Consider the following 18,215-nt stretch of genomic DNA (forward strand, 5'->3'; position numbering starts at 1 on the left):
TGTACTTTGGATATTTATTCCAAATAATTCTTAGCTATTAACCCAATCCAATGTTCATGCATTGTTAAGTAATAGTAATGTTATAATAATATACAATTGTTCCTAAATTAATAATCGAAAGTTTGATTTGTTTCACAAGGTAATTAAAATCAAAACTAGTTATCAAATTTGATTATTTTAATTTTCAAATACATATTTTGGATACACGTGTCAAATATGATCCAAAACTTAAACGAAAAAAAATATAACTAAACATTTTTGTATTAATTGAGTGTATTATCAATACACGATATTGATTCACTATCAACATGACATATAAAACATTAACGAAAATAGCATATTTTAATATACATGAAAATCAATCATAAAATATATATGTATGCTTTCAATATAAGAAAACTTATTGAATATATACGCTATAAATATATATATACTTAAATTTTTAAAACATCGACAGAAATATATTTTTGATATAATAAATTTATTCTATGAATAAGTATCTCATAAATTTATATTAAAAAAAATATAATAATAATCTGACTTTGGAATAAATTATATTTGTATCATAAAAATGCATGACATATTTCGGATATAAAAGGTTATACCATATATATACTAGTACTTACTCATACTAAAAAAATGATTCTTTTAACCAAAACAAGATTTTCCGACAATAATTTTATGGTTGAACATAAAATAATTTTGCATTGATCAAGTTTAAGCCTATGCAACCTAATTTATTTTTAATGTGATTTTATTTTAATTCAATTTTAACTCATTAAATGAATTTATTACTTGTGATTGTGATTTAGTTTAATTTTTTCCTATATATTCACATTCTTGAACCATGTATCTATAAGTTGATACATCTTTCACTGCATCATATTAAAACAATAACCATGTTTTATTTGCAAAAAAAAGTTTAGATACTTTTCAATACTTCCCAAAAGAAAGTGATTTTTAAAAAAATTATTTTCTAGCTTTTGAATTTCTTTTTTATTATTATTTTTAAAAATATTTATTTATGTTAAAAAAATTTAATCAAACATCCAATTTTGTAAAAAAATACACCCCTTTTTACATTAGAAAACACTTTTTACATTTCTAAGATCACACTCTCGATTCATTTCTACTTGTCTTTAACATATTTTTAAAAAAAAATAATAAACGGAACGAGTGTTTTATTTTATTTATTTGAGATTATATATTACTACTATAAGATAAAGACGTTTTATAATCTTTCATATCAAATTCCTCCCTATATATACATGTGAGCCACGTTCCAATTTCAACATTAATTCTTTCTACTCGTCTTCTTTTTTTCAAATCATCGCCGGCTGGCAGCAAAAAGATTTCTCCGGCACCGGTCGTCACCGTCAACATGCAGAGGTTGGTAGTAACAAGGGCAAAATGGGTAGGAGAGTTGCGAGGTTTATCGCAGCGTTGTTATTCTCAATTGGGCTTAGCATCGCAAAAGGAGGATGATTTGATCATCAATCCTCAGATGCCTCACTTCGACTACTCTCCGCCGCCGTACAATGGACCCTCAGCCGATGAAATTTTGAGCAAACGGAAGGAGTTTCTTAGCCCTTCTATGTTTTACTTCTATGAAAAAAATCCGGTGAGTTTTTTTTAACTAATTAGCTGATTGTTTAGTGAAAAATTGAAAAAAGATAGAATTTGTAGTATAACTAAGTGGGGCTTAAGTTAAAATTGAGGAACAACTGATTGTGTACAGTGGCGAGACTGCTTCATTCTTAACCAGATTTTCGGGTTTGAGCTCTGTACGAAGAAAATCCTGTCTGCAGTGACCGGATCCGCGGAACTCCGCATTGAAAAAAAAAAAGAGTTAAAATTGAGATTGAGATGTAAATTAATAATGTTTTGAATGATTTTGGTGGAATTGGGATGATTATTTAATGTTATTTAACCAATTACTGATTTTCGTTTTGCGTGTTCATGCGGAGTTAACGTGATTAGATTCCTTTAACCTTTTTTTTTTTTTTTCATTTTCGTCTTTCTTTTCACTTCTAATTAGCTGTATCTAATTACGTGTTCTGTCTTTTCTTAGGTATGTTGTTGTTGATCTATAAAATAGTTAGTCTCAAATCATTTGTCATTTCAGAGTTAAGATAAAAATTCATTTTTTCTTTTCCCATTTTCCACTCAGAGTAATTGTTTTCTCCTACCTAGTTGTAGAATTTCACGGGGTATATTATTGTTTAATGTTTCCCTCGTTAGTAATTGTTCTCGAATACTATAAACAGCTCAATTATGGGAAATGACATAGATAAAAAAAGTATAAATGGAGAGAGATTATATATATTAAGATACAAATAAGGATGAAATAGTCAAAACTCCTCCTAATTAATAAGTATTTTCTTAAGGGGCGTGTAAGAGAGAAACATGACACATTGTGAGACGGATGGAGACGAGTTGAAGTACTATTCCGACGCTGAAATCTGTATGTATTAATTTGAAACAAGCATTGGAAAGATTATATAAAAAGTACTACAAGTTGTATGATGCTGAATTGTCAACGCAAGGAAGTCTTAGTAAATATTGTGAGGCTTAGAGTTGAATACAGCAAACTACCTTGAGGTCTCTTTTATGTTCATTTTTTAGCAGTGTAAAGTTTCATCTTCAGATTCAGTAATGGTTAGGTCTAGTTTGAGAATTACCTGATTCAGTATTCTGTAATTTCATTATGGTACTATTAATATTTAGATTGTGAATGTGATTGTGGTTATTTTGTACAGCTGCATTTGGTACATGGAAAGATGCAATACTTATTTGACAGCAATGGACGTCGATATCTTGATGCATTTGGAGGAATTGCAACTGTATCTTGTGGACACTGCCACCCTGATGTGGTAGAGGCCATCGTAAACCAAACCAAACGCTTACAGCACTCGACTATATTATACCTCAATAACGCAATTACTGATTTTGCTGAGGCACTTGCTTCTAAGTTACCTGGTGATCTCAAGGTAGTTCTTTACTCTCTGGTCTTTTTATCTAGAGCACCATATCAACTTATGTCTACAAAGTTTAACTTCTATACACAATATATGTAACTGTCCAGATCATCCATAAGAAATGCGGTCTTTATCATGGAAAATTACAAAATGAGTTTAACTTATATGCACAATACTTGTAACCATATAAAGTGAAATCAGTAGCCTGGAAAATGATGCAGGTTATCTTCTATAATGGATACACTGTAGTGTAAAAGTACTTTCAATGCTATTGTTTATACATTAAATCCATGTCTACAATCTGATCGAGACATATGATTGCTTTTCCAGGTTGTGTTCTTCACCAATTCCGGGACTGAGGCAAATGAGTTAGCCATTATGATGGCAAGATTATACACCGGTTGTCATGATATCATTTCTCTAAGGAATGCTTACCATGGAAACGCAGCTGCCACTATGAGCACCACTGGGCAAAGCGTTTGGAAATTCAATGTAGTACAGGTACAACTTCGTAGTCTGCAAATTGTTATTCCTCTGTGTTTACTTGATGCAACCATCCATATTTTATCAGATGACTATTATGAAGTTACATTAAAGGGGTTAATGGATTGCTCTGTGATTTTACTTGGTATCTTATCATCATTAAGAAGTTACAGTGTTATTATGTTGCATATTCTCCTTTGTTAGATCTGATATTCAGTGAAAATGGAGAAGGCAGCGGAAAAAATTAGCACTAAATAAAACTTTGATGTTTCTATCTATTCTAAGTTGTATTTGATTATCTATAACAATTGGAGTATTAGGAAATCTGCAGTAGTGTAACTAGGTAGCATATGCGGGTCCTATAATGTAAAAAACCTTGTTATGCTTATTACTCTGTCTCTTGTTCACTTACTATTTACTTTGCTGATCAGAGTGGAGTTCATCATGCCATAAACCCTGACCCATACAGAGGTGTTTTTGGTTCTGATGGTGAGAAGTATGCGAAGGATGTTGAAGATCTTATCCAATTTGGAACATCTGGAAGGGTTGCTGCTTTTATGTCTGAAGCTATACAGGTACTCATCCCTGATGTTACCTTGTCCATCTCAATTCTGTAAAACATCATCCTCCATAATGTTCCTTTTAAGTGTAGGGTGTTGGTGGGATAGTTGAATTGGCTCCAGGTTACTTGCCTGCTGCATACAACGCTGTACGAAAAGCTGGAGGCCTTTGTATTGCAGATGAGGTTCAATCTGGATTTGCTCGCACAGGAAGCCAGTTCTGGGGATTTGAGAACCAAGGAGTGGTTCCTGACATAGTGACAATGGCAAAAGTCAGTCTCTTCAACAATGACAATCTGCTATTTTACATACTCGATGACAAAAGAAGACATACATCTCCTGATTATAACTCGGCCAATAATGAATCTTTTTTTACCTTTTCCTTGTTTTTCTTCTAGGGCATTGGAAACGGAATACCCCTTGGAGCTGTGGTAACAACTCCTGAGATTGCAGAAGTCTTGTGCCATAGTAATTATTTCAACACATTTGGTGGAAACCCTGTTTGTACTTCTGCAGGACTTGCTGTCCTTAGAGTGATTGAAAAAGAAAACCTTCAACAAAATGCTCACTTTGTTGGTTCCTACTTGAAAGAGCGCCTTATGGCTATCAAAAATAAGCATGAAAGTAAGATATTTTTCTCCCCTCACCTTTATCAAATACCTTTTTTAGAGGAAACACTTCATTTCTTTCATTATCACTTTCAATCGATTATAGCTTCCGCAATAACATTCATGCAGTTGTTGGTGATGTGAGGGGAAGAGGACTGCTTCTAGGTGTTGAACTAGTGACTGACCGCAAACTAAAAACTCCTGCTAAAGCTGAAACTCTTCATATCATGAACCATATGAAAGGTAAGTTTCTCTTAAATCATCATCCTTTTGTCCAGTCGTTAAATTACACCATATGTATTAACTTAGTTTATCTATTCGACTTAAAGATATGGGAGTACTAGTTGGCAAGGGTGGATTCCGTGGAAATGTCTTCAGAATTACACCTCCACTTTGTTTCACTAAAGAAGATGCAGGTACATTTAAGCTCTCTTTTCTCCTTACTCAATGTAAATCGCCCAATTCAAGCTACACTCTGTCCTTTCGAGGAGTTTGGCTCTTATATGTCTGAAACTTCGGTTGCAGATTTCGTGGCAGATGTGATGGATTGTGCAATGTCAAAGATATAAAGACTCTTCATTACGTGCCTCGTACGTGTGTCCAAGATACTACAGTTCAACAGCTTAGCAATTACAGTTCCTCCTATAGCCATATGATAATGGCATAGTTAATGGAACTCCTTTATATAGCTTTTATGTTCATGTATGTCAGTTGAAAATCAGCAGCTACTTCAGTACGTACAGTATCTAACTATCATCATATAATATGAGTCAACAACTCGTTGTCTCTGGAAATACTGTCTTGTTTTTCTTTATGAGCTAGCACATCATCTTACTCTAAACTAGTAAAAGAAAAACTAATTGAAAAAAAAGATAAAGTTGAAGCCCTTTCAAGCACTAATAAAAAGACAAAAAAAAAAAAAGAGAGAGAGTTGAAGTCTTTAGCCAAATCAAAGCGTAAACTACACAATCATGTGAAAGAAGTGAAAACTATACTTTTCCTCCCTCCATCGTGTGTCATGCATACTTCAATTTTTGTTCTGCTAGCAAAAAAGTAAAATCTCATTTAATTAATAGGAATAATCGTATATAATAGCAAACTAATAACCTAAAATAAATAGAGTAGTTAGGGTTTGATTTAATTGTGTTCCATAACAAACGTTTGCCAAAATTTGTCCGTCGCCTCTCTCTCGAAAATCTCGCTCGCCACTCTCTCATTCTCGTTCTAATCTCTTGCTCGCTTCCTCACTTTTTATACAAACACAAGTGTAAAAAACTGTTTCTATTTGTATAAAGCAGAGAAAATTGTATAAATACATATATTTTTGTTCCCCTTTCTCCCCTCTTCCAGATTTCGCTCGCAACCCTTGCCTTTCTCACTTATACAAACAGAAGCGAAATGTATAAATTGTGTTTCTGTTTGTATAAAGCATGAGAAAATTGTATATACACATGCAAGTACATATATTTTCATCCTATACACTTATAATTATACAATAAAAATACTCCCCTGCCCAGTTTCTTTTGCTTTTCTCTCTTTCTCGTTTTATACAATTTTTAAATTGTATCTAATTTCTCTCTTTCTCATTTTATACAATTCGATTCAATTGTATATTCCTTGTCAAGTCTATTTTGTCTTTCTCTCTTTCTCATTTTATACAAATTCAAATTGTATATAATCATTTTGTACACTTATAATAATACAATTCATTTTATACACTTCGTTTTTGTACAGTTTTCTGCCCAAGTGTCTTTCTCTTTCTTGTTTTATACACTTCGTTTTATACAATTTGTTGTATATGTACAGCGAATTATACAGTTTCTATGTTTGCTATGGAGCGCAATTATGCAAACTTTGTTATAGCATACAAATATGAATTTTTTATTTGCTATATGCGAAAGTTGCCCAAATTAATATAGACGAGAATATAAAATATAATTATTTTATAAAGATATTATTTAATCGATAAAATAATATTTATTAATTAAAAGAGTGTTTCAATATAGCAAAATTTTTTGGGATGATATCTCTAAGAATTCAATAAATAAACTCACTTGTGAAACGTCATTTATGAACTTGAGGTCATGATTAGTGATCTCGGTGACTATAATAAAATGAACGTTAATAACTTGTTGGATGCTGAAAATGATACATGTTCAAAGGTCCAAAGTTTACAAAAAATTGTGAATATCATTTAAAAAATAAAGTTGAAGATGATATAATACATTGGAACCAGTTATAGTAAGGAAACACTTATCACACATAGAACTCTTCTTAATTTTATTGTGTGGTTCGAAAAGATCATATCGAAACTTTTGGATGCAGTGAGTAAATAAGAGACGAGGTTCAATTAGATTTGAATTTCAACAAAAAAAAATTTATGCATAAAATCATATTTCACTAAATTGTTTTAAATGTATATGTACTTTGAAAGAACTATTAATCATCATATTAATGCAACCATATATTTATATAGGGGCATTCTGAAAATATATTATCTTATTGAAATGAGTGATTTTATCCATTGACCCAAATCGAGATCGAAGAAAAATATTATCTTGAGAAGATTATTAATTAATCGAACATTAATTTAGTAAGATTTTACTGTAATTGTATTATAATTTCTAAAACACTAGACATGAGCCTATTCCTAAGCCACTAGACATTGAGCCTATTTCCAATTTCAAAATTTAATTTTTCACCCGATTGCTGATCCACCACCCCAACCATCCCCCACCAACTAGCCCCCCACTCCTCACTCCACTCCCCATCCCCTCTCAAAAAAATTTGAGTTCCTTTTTAAAAATATTTTTATTTTAAAACTCCTCCCTCCCTCCCTCCCCTCCCCCCTCCCCCCGCCAGCTCCTACCCCCTACCAACCCCCCCCTCCCTCCCCCACAAAAAAAAAGTTAATTTTATTTTTAAAAAATATTTTAAACTTCAAACTTTTATTTTTCACCTAACCCCTGCCCACCCCCCGCCAGCCCCCTCTCCCCAACCCCCAAAAAAATTAATTTTGTTTTTAAAAAATAGTTTCAACTTCAAATTTTAATTTTTCACCTATCCCATACATACCCACCCTCCCCACATCCACTCAAGAAAAATTATTTCTAAAAGATATTTTCAATTTCATAGATTATTTTCTACTCTAGTAAAAATAAAAAATATTTCTCAAAAAACATTTTTCATTCATAAATCAAACACTAAAAATCATTTCTGAAAAATATTTTCAACTCACCAACCAAACATGAGAAAATAAGTTCAAAATCTACTTGTTTTCTAGGAAAATATTTTCTAGGAATTTTTTTTTCATGGAAAACATTGTCCTTCATACCAAACACACCCGCATATTTAGCAACATTTTCTTTTAGATATTCTAATCTTAAAGATATATACATAAGTAACTCGTTCTTTTTTACGAATAAGAGAACTTATTTTCTAAAAATTTGGGAAAACAAAATTTTTTCACGGTAAAAGTCTAGACTTTATAAAAGAATCATCTAATATCATATAGTTGAGAAAAAAAAGTTGTAGCTTCAACTAATTATTTTACTTAGAGTGAACGTAGATAAAAGATCGAAAGAATCTTTAAATTCAAAATTTTGACATAATAATATTTATCATTTATAAAGCATTTTTTTTTAAAAAATAACTATTTAAAAGTATTTTTATTAATATATTTATGTGTCATTAAAAACTTAAAACTGATCAATAATTGATATACAATACACACAACACTTATTTCAATTAGAGATCAACAACTTGATGAAAGAAGGTAAATTAAAAAAATCAAGAATTAAGTCCAACAAAAAAAAGAACAGGCTATTTGATAAATAGATAATAATAAATATAGAAGAAATAATAGAAAGAAAAAAAAAATGAAGTTCTTGCACACATTAACGAAAAAGACAAAAACAAAAAGAGTTGAAGCCCTTAGCATAAATTAATGCGCAAATTACACAATCACGTGAAAGAAAGTAAAAATTATAATTTTCCTCCCTTCATTATTGTGTGTCGTGCAATAATAAAGTAAGTATACATTTTTATAATGTGTGTGAATATCTCTCTCTATATTAATCTATAAGTGCGTATCAAAGCGTAAACTATACAATTACATTAAAAAATAAAATATATATATTTTTCTCTCTCCATCACGTGTGTCGTGCAACAATGAAGTACACATTTTTTCTATTTTTCCTTATAATATAATTGCATTCTTATAGCAATGTGCAAAACATGTATTTTGAACTGGTAATAAATAAATATAAAGTAATGCAAAAAAACTAAAAACTCTTTCACGCATAAATACTGAAAAAGACAAAAAAAAAAAAGAAGAATTGAAGCTCTTCACACAAATCAAAGCTTAAAATACAGAGTCACGTAAAAAAAAAAAAGACTTTATTTTCCCTCCCTCCATCACGTGTGTCATGCAACAATGAAGTACACATGTTTCTTGTTTAATTTTCATTATAACATAACGTTGTTCTTGTAGCAAGAAACATAGTTGTATTATAATTTCAAACCATAGCTTCTTTGATTAAATTCTTTTATATATATTTTTTTTCATTTTACAAATTCATTTTAAACTTAAGATTATGTTTTTTTTAGGTGACACTTTATTTCAATAATTAAATGAGATATTAAAGGTTCATTGAATTCTATTGAAAACTTTTTGCAAATATAGAGGATAATTCAGAATTCGAAGGTCATGAGTCATATTGTCTAAATGGGATAAATATATTATTTTCTTCAATTTTGAATTATAATTCAAGTTATTTATTTTTTTGATTTATATAAATAAATTGATCTAACATGTATTTTTAGCAATATTCTTTTAGTTACTCTAATCTTTTAGATATATACTTAAGTAGTTCATATTTTTTTTTATATAGATATAAGAGACCCTATTCTCTAAAATTTATGAGAGATTTTTTAGGTTAAAAATTTGGACTTTTATAAAAAAAATCATCTAATGAGAAAAAAATAAAAGTTGTTGCTTTAACCAAGGGTTTGCGGAGCCATAACCAGGGGTGTGCGGAGCCAGTATGTCTTTAGGGGTTTCATCAGAACCCTTTTCGAAGGAAAATATTATTATATTTGTACGGTTAAAATTATCTTTTATTTGTATATAATAGACGTCAAACCCCTTTCGACTAGTTCATATATATGTTTACTCCTTCGAATTTTGAACCCCATATTGAAAATTCTGACTCCGCCACTGAGATTTTAACTCAATTATCTTTACTCTGTATGAATGTTGATAAAGTTTGTTAAAAAACACCTATTTAAATATGATTTTATTAATATTTATATATCATCCTAAATTTTGGTATTAATCGATATTTAATATACACACACATTGATATGAATTATAGATTATACTTGATGAATGAAAGTAAATAACAAAAACAAGAATTAAGTCAAGCAAAAATCCTCTAAATAAATAATAATAAATGTAGAAGAAGTAATGGAAAGAAAAAACTGAAGCCCTTTGCACAGAGCTAAACGTAACTACATAATCACGTAAAAGAAACAAAAATTATACTTTTCCTCTGTCACATGTAAGTCAAACAATCTATTTATATTTTCAAACGCAAAAACTAATTATTGATAAAAGAATTTTGATCAAAAATAGCAAAACTAACAAAAATTGACCTTTATTATCATTATATAAGATTTGATTATGATAAGAAAGTTTTACTTTCATTATTTTATGTTTCTAAACTCAACAACTTTTATTTGTATTATCATTTTTAAGATTTAAAACTAAAATAATCATTTCGATGGATTAGGATTAACATAATTGTACCCGCAATCTATCTTGATCAATAAAATCATATTTTTTCATATTTTATTTGTATAGTTTATTTATTTTCCATATGTTTAAAATTTGTTGCAAACGAAATTTTGTTGATCCCTTGATTCTACTCTCCTAGAATTTATCTATGATTCGAGGGCCGTTAGTGGCGTATTTCTCGAAATAGGATGATTTACATTTTGACCTCTCTTTATAAATAAATCATCAATTTGTGGAGTATTCGAGATCTTGATCTCTTTATGAAATTTTCGAGATTCCTTTTAAGAGAATTTAGTACCTTTTATATAGGCATAAACTAGAGTTTAAAGTTGAGTAGCGTCCAAAAATTCTAATTTGAGTTTAATCCAATCTTGTATAGTCCCACATAATTTCAGTGTCTACACACATTGCAACAAGAGACATAAGTAAGTTATATTTTCTAACACAAAAACATAGGAGTAATTATTAATACAAAAATTTTAATCAAAATTGTAAAATTGACCTTTATTCTCATTATTTAAGATTTGATTACAATAGAAAAGTTTTACTGTCATTATTTTATGTTTCTAAACTCAATAATTTTTACTTTGTATTGTCATTTTTAAGATTTAAATTAAAATTATCATTTCATGAACTGAAATAATTTTTCTTTTCATAAATTAAGAATCAATTTGATTAGTTATAGTTAGTATATAAATTGAAGACTAAAATGACTTTTCTTATATATTGAGGATCATTTTAAATACGTGATATATATAAGGACACGAATAGTATAATACCCTTTCTTGAAGGACCATTTTGATAATTCCAAAACTTCCTTTTCCTCTTTCATACCCCTATATATTTGCTTCTCTTCCTCACTTTCTCCGCTTGTCCATGGCTTCCACTTTTGGTGCACCTTGCTTCTAGGGTTCTTAGCAGGACGATTTTGAGCTTGAGCTTTACAGTGAATCTCAATCTCTCACCGTATATGGTTTCCGGCTTCGTTTGATTAATCTCAACAATCGTATCTCACCTCATCACAAACATCTTGCATTTTCGTTCTAACTCTTTTTTGAGTTGCTGTTCAGAATTTATCTGATTAGTGATCAAGGTTATACAATTCAAATGGCATTGGGAGATTTGACGATTTCTCAGTTATCAGCTGTTGTGGAGGAGTCTGAAGATTATGAAGACGGCGACCGAAACAATGATGGTAGCTTTGATGTTGTTGCTGCTGAAAATGAGATGAAGACGACGACAGAGACAAGTATGAATGATGTACGGCCATTTGTGTGGTTTCGTGAGCTTCGTCCTGATGAGTTTGAGGCGTATGTCCCTCCTTCACCGGCTAATACTGATTTGGTCTCTAAGTGGCGGAATAAGAACCGGGTAAGATGTGCCTCCTTATACATTTGTTTTTATTGCAATTCTTAATTTGGAAGCACATTTTGAATGAACTAGTTTCAATTGTCACCTAAATCTATCAACAATGCATCAATAACAAATTGATTGGAATCAGCCATAGGAATCTTTAATTCTCATTCTACTTAAATTCAGTAATAATACTGTTCTAATTTGTGCTTTCATTTGTTTTCCCCTATATGATTGAAATAGTTTCAAATTCTGTTATCTTTACCGAAGGTTATTAGTTTCTTCTTAGGATTTTCTTGGATATTAGTTTAGTGTAACCTTCATTTGTTCAAGGTGAAGAAATATATATGGGAGGATGATGCTCATCTGAGCACAAGGTTAAATTTTCTACTTGTCTGTCAAAATAAACATGAAAACTCCACAACGCTAACATTGGTAACAAGCTGTTAAAGTTCCCATCAAACCATTAGTTTCTTTGATTTGTATTTGACAATATTTTTTTAATATGAGTCAGCCATGATGTACTATGTAAGGTGATATAATTTTTTCCCAATGTGAATACTTCAAACATGTGTCTACCGTCTAGTGTCTTTGTTGGATATGGCCGTGAAAGATTCAATCTCTAAGTTGCATGAAGGCATGAGCATCTAAACCAGCGGCATGGTGGCACAGGCATGCAACCTAATTTAGAAGTTGTGATGTACAACATGATTGTTGGCATTAAATTAATGTTTTCTTAATCAGGAAAAGCCTTTACGTGGGTATGAATCAAATAAAAAAGTGAATCCAGATCCTTCTCCACGTTCTAAGTATTTCCATGAATACATTTTCTTCTCCTTTGAGCAGGTGGGATAAGAATTGTATAAACTCGCGAAAGCGAGGAGAGAAAGGCTATGAAAAGGTTATTTGGATGTGCACAAAGTGTTGTTGTAATTATAGCTGAGCAAAAACCCCCAAAGAAAAGCTCTTTTACAGTATTGATTCTGCTTCATTAACAAATTCTTCTTTTTTCCAAAAAAGAAAGCAAAATTCTGCAGTTAAACTTAATCTCTTGAATTGAGTTATTTCCTGCTATTTCAAAAATTTGTGCAAAAAGTTAATCTGTCACCTTGCAATGAATGAAAATGTTATTCATTGTCTCAAAATTCTCTCCACATAGCTGACACCAGTTGCAGAATTAAATTCCCCTTCTCTAGAGGATTTTTCATGTGTCAAACATGCATTTTTTGCTACCAGCCATACAGAAACATTCCACTTTGAATGGTGCTTTAGTATTCCATATCTGAGTCCAGGCCGAAGAACATGCTGGGAGCCTTGTACAGGTGAAAATTTGTATTAAGAGTTCCAGACAGGACACCTTTTCCAATTTCCCATGTATTAAGGTTACTTCTTAATGTGCAGTTCCAATCACCTTCTTCTTTGTAGCTTGCTCTTGTGGAATTAGGATGACTGGTTAATTTGTACAAGTCAGGAAATTGGTCTTTCAGAGGGAAGTGACCAATTCAAATGTGAGTCCAAATAGCTAGCTTCCAATCACTGCTCACTTTGATATTCTCAATAAGGCAACAACCCTTTCAATTTCCCTGTCATTAAGATTCCTTCTAAATGTGAAGTTCCAAGTACCTTCTCCTTTGTAGCTAGCTATTGTGGAATTAGGATAATTGGTTAATTTGGGCAAGTCAGGGAATTTGTCTTTTAGAGGGAAGTGACCAATTCAATTATGATTCCGAAAAAAGCTAGCTTCCAATAATTTTTTTTGGGTAACTAAAAACTTTATTTATCACCAGGAAAGAATTACAAAGCAGCTAAGTCAACTCAACTAGCTATTCTAGAAAATGAACCTAACTATAAACCAATTTCTACTGATTTGGAGATTAGATCATAGGGAGTTATCTCCGTATCCAGTTGGGCCTTGACCTTATACATCTGTAGTCATTACAAAAAAAAGTATGGACTAATGTCTGAAGTCTTGGAACACAGGTGAGCCACTTCCCGGACAATGACCGCGACATCTGCCCTTTATCCTTCAAAAATCCTTTGATTTCTTTCAAGCGAAATAAAGTGACATGTTTCTGCAAACACTATCTTGAACACCTGGGCTATCTGAGATTTCCCCTTCCCATTTGCAATTCCCCAGTCAACCATTTGCGACCATGTGGTAGCAGGACATTCATCCTTGTGCATCCATTTCAATATGGCATCTCATACCTTTCTAGTGTATTCACATTCTACAAACAGATGGTCCCTATCTCCGGGTGGGTAGCACAAAGTGAGCAGTTGGGGCTAACATCAATGCCCCATTTAATCAATCTATTAGACGTGAGAAGCTTTCCATGGAGAGTGAGCCACCTTGTGAAAGTTGCCTTAGGTCTGGTGTATTTCAAAACATTAAAGCTTTCCAAGGAACTTCCAATCATTACTCACTTTGAAAGTGATATTCTCAATTGAAGTGTTCTGATGCTTTTCTTACTGCTACTACAAATGGTGTAGAATGTAGATACACTTTTAGTATACCAAAGATAGTCAGCTACCAGTTATGTCCATATTCTTTGTTGTTTTGTATGTTCACCAGGCAATCTGACTAACCATACTTGCCTTTTCACAAGAATTGAGCAGAAAGGGTTTGCAAAATAATGATAACATATGGAACACTATTCCTTTTGCTATACTGTGGATTTTTTGGTTCGGAAAAAATTATAGAATTTTGTGAGGAGGCAAAAAGGAAAATATATTTAGCCTGAAACATTAGGCATATTCTATCATCTTGGCGCAGCTAGTTATTTATAAATGATGTAAATGTTATCTTAAACATGCTTACCAGTAGAAACCGGATTCTAAATAGATGCTCCATGAGCCAAAACTGTGCCTAAATGAACAACCACCTAATATTACATTATGCAGTAGGATTATTGAAGAGAAAGAGAAGCTCTGAGTTTTTGATCTGAGAAACACTAAGATCTCTCTCTTTTGCTCTTCTAGGAGTATTGAAGAAAAAGGGAAGCTCTTATATACTGGACCTATATTGTATGTGGAAGCAGAGTAATAAATGTGATAAACACTTGAGATTCCATTTTTGATGGGTAAATAATATATTGTATAAAATATTTGCACTATAAGCCAGTGCAATCACAATTTGTGCAAATCAGCTATTCCGTCTAAAATATCATCTACATCTGGTACAAAAACTACTTTGCACCAAAAAACGGTCGACAAAATCTATCTAAGTTTAATGTGCTGTATGTTTCTTCTTTTGCCTTTAAAGATTCTTCTATCTTTACCAAGCTAAATAGGCCACCAGATAACTTGAGGAACAGTGCTCCAGGTCTTTTGAGCTTTCCTGCAAATTTTTTCCCTGTACAGCACTTCAGGATTTCTATAATGAAGTTAGGCATGGTCCAAGACATACCAAAAATTGACAAGAACATGTTCCATAACTGATTTGTAACCCTGCAATGCAAAACAAGGCGGGTAACTTCTTCAAGATTGTTCTTCACATAATGGACATCTACTGTACAACTGAAAACCCCTGGGAGATTGTTTTGTGCGAGGCATGCCTCCCTATCCACAATCCAGAAGAAGCAAGAGACATTTGTAGATGCCTTGTAGTACCATATTTTTTTCTAAGGCCAACACTCACATTGTTGCTAAAATCCAGCATACTTCAACAACTTCTAACTGAGAAGATACCCCTGGAGTGACCCCTCCAACTGATAGAGTCTATTTTGTTGACGTTCAACTGCTACACTATGTCGCTTAGCATTTGTAGCAAGATATACATCGTCTTCATTCCCCATCATTAATATTCCTTCTAAGATTCAAATTCCAGTCTTGCGATGTGCATAAATCTGCAATTGTCCCACTATGACACATTGTAGATTATCTGGGAATTTTGTTTTCCACTTGTTATTATTTACATCTAGAAATAAACTTTGTGAAAAAAGTCAAAGGTTTTACTAGGACTTCTAATCTAAATAGAGCTTGGTGAAACCAGAAGAAGGGCTATTATGAAGTACAAACTGTTGTCAGCTTCTCTTATATTTCTGAATGTATTAATGACTGTTTGTGTTATGGCATTAGAACTTTTCTGCTCTTTCTTGATTATTGCTAAATTGGGCTTACTCAATTATGTGCTGTGCATACTTTAACCTTGTGATGCTTTTGCTGTTATTCTCTTCAACAACTCAACTTACCATTTAAGTGAAAGTAATTTTAAGATGGAATCATTTTCTTCTTTGCAAAAAAAAAAAGTTGTTTAGAGCTTCTTTATTCAGGCAACAAAAAAGTTATCTAAAGCTGTTCTTGCTGCCAACAGTCTTGCCCAAGTCTAAAGATAAAATTTGGATTTGTTAAATGCTTGATTCGATTTGCTTTATACCTGTTGCTTGTTACTTTATGCGTTACTTTATTACCAAGATATGCCTGAGAGCCCGTGGGCTGTGGCACATGGTTCAGAACTCGGTGGATAATGGGCTTGCCACTCCATTTTCTGCACTTGTTGCTTGTTACTAATGTACAAAGAGAAAATCATATATATATATATGTAGTACTTGCTGACCTTTTGTTTCAATCTTAATAGTGAGCTAGCTGATATCTTACAGTGTTCGGGCTAAGTTCTCATACAAAAACAAATGTTTGATATCTTTACCATCTAAACTTGCAAAACTTATTGCAGATGAAGACGGGATGTGTTGCCCTTGTTCTGTGTTTGAACATCGGCGTTCCTCCACCAGATGTAATAAGGGTATCTCCTTGTGCTCGGATGCAGTGTTGGATTGGTATGCTAAACTTTCCTTCTTCTGCAAAAAACAAGTGTTTCTTCTTTTTGCTAATATTTTAGACAAGGTAAATATTTTATTTGACGTGATGAGATAATCTTCAGTATACAAGGGGCATACAAAAAGTAAATAGGTTTCAAAGATAAGATTCACTGCAAAGAACATTGAAGCATCTATCCTAACTGGGACCTCATTGGTGCTCTAAAAATTGACTAGACCCAGAAGACAACAGAACTATTTGTACTAAAGTACTATCCACCTTTCAAAAGTTTCATGTTTCTTTACCTTCTCAAAAAAAAGTTTCATGTTTCTTTGTCTCTATACAACCCACTTAAGGGACAAAAGGGTTACTTCCCAAGCTCTACACCTCATTTTTTTTCATTTAGAGGTCCAGTTGTATAACTTATCCTTGATTGTGGTTTGTGTCGTCCACTATCTGCTCAACAAAATTAACACAGTTAGCCATAATTGGCTATCAATCTGACAGTGTAACAGTAAGTGATCAATCTCTTGAGCATTTGCAAATGTAGCACCAACTGACCTATATAGTCCATTCTTCCTTTAGTTTTTTGTTGTGAGCATGATCTCCCTTACTGCTAACCAAGTGAAAAGTACATCTTGTGACCTTTCTACACGACATCTTTGGTTGATGGTTTTCACTAGTGCCCTCTTCTAATTTCAAGTATTTGGTTGTCAAGTGTGGTATTCTGCTTATAAGGTAGGGCCAATAGATTTTGGAAGTTAAGTCACCAATCTCGTGGTTTGAAAAGGTTTCTTGATGTTCTACGCACATATTTATGTGTCTGTTCCAGTTACAAGGAAGATGGAGAGAAGGTTGGACAAGTTTAAGGTGGACCTTTATTTTTATAGAAAGTGAAAATTTAAAAGAACATATCAGTTGGTGAGTTGGAAATTTATAATGACAGAAAAGAAACAGGGTGATATCAAAATTAGGAGCCAGAATCTATCCAATAAAAGCCTGTTATTCAAACAGCTATGGAGTTATCTTTGGATAAAAGGCTATATGAACAAGCGTAATCAGCTCCCAGCACTCTTTTCAAGGCTAGACCTTTCTAGCCGTCTCTTCAATACAACAACTTCCTCGGGGAGATCTTCTGGCAACTCACTCTCTCTGCAATGGAGGAGGACAGGATTTATTACAATGCAGGTTTCAAATCCTATGACATTACTAGAATTAAATCAGGTACCAAAACTTGGTAGCATGGGCAGAATGCAGCAGATTTTTAATGAGGAAATTATGATTAGTCTTACAGTTATGAGATGGCATCTGTATATATTGATGCAACAAAAGGGCAACGAAAGATGGCCAAGAGACTGAACATGAAGGATCATTTCTCAGACTTCTTTTGCACTCTTAAATACAATGAGAATGGTACGTACATCAACTTATTTCCATTCAATGGGAAAACAAATATGTCACTATTACACCAGAAACCACATTAAAGGGAGGATGGCAGATGCATTATAGGAGGTAGATGTTGTCAGCTTCAAGCAATTTGGATCCTTCTTCAAAGAAGCCTTCAAGAGAAACAGAAGTCACAAAAGCCTCATAGATCCAGACCACTACCAACAAAATCTGCATCAATGGAGGCTCAACTATCTCTTAAAAGGAGCTATAGGGCAGATGCATTATAGGAGAA

General features: G+C 32.5%; 2 protein-coding genes across 10 annotated transcripts in view; both read left to right on the forward strand.

The window, feature by feature from the left end:
- The first annotated feature begins 1,169 nt into the window (after nt 1-1,169).
- Nucleotides 1,170-5,423, forward strand: LOC101268729 (alanine--glyoxylate aminotransferase 2 homolog 2, mitochondrial). The gene is made up of 9 exons (XM_004249009.4): nt 1,170-1,621; nt 2,760-2,990; nt 3,309-3,479; nt 3,893-4,036; nt 4,114-4,293; nt 4,420-4,645; nt 4,759-4,872; nt 4,959-5,045; nt 5,155-5,423. The coding sequence occupies exons 1-9, from the start codon at nt 1,382-1,384 to the stop codon at nt 5,196-5,198; spliced, it is 1,437 nt and encodes a 478-aa protein (XP_004249057.1). The 5' UTR covers nt 1,170-1,381; the 3' UTR covers nt 5,199-5,423.
- Nucleotides 5,424-11,294: 5,871 nt separating this feature from the next.
- LOC101266988 (regulatory-associated protein of TOR 1) overlaps nt 11,295-18,215 on the forward strand; it is a 30,999-nt gene continuing 24,078 nt past the window's right edge. For all 9 annotated transcript variants that reach the window (XM_069290418.1, XM_069290420.1, XM_069290423.1 and 6 more), the window contains exons 1-2: nt 11,295-11,797; nt 16,452-16,554. In XM_069290418.1, the coding sequence (XP_069146519.1) occupies nt 11,534-11,797; nt 16,452-16,554 (367 nt within the window). In that variant the 5' untranslated portion in view covers nt 11,295-11,533. The remainder of the gene's footprint in view (nt 11,798-16,451; nt 16,555-18,215) is intronic.

This window comes from Solanum lycopersicum, chromosome 10 (assembly GCF_036512215.1).
Source record: "Solanum lycopersicum chromosome 10, SLM_r2.1".
Lineage (NCBI taxonomy): Eukaryota > Viridiplantae > Streptophyta > Magnoliopsida > Solanales > Solanaceae > Solanum > Solanum lycopersicum.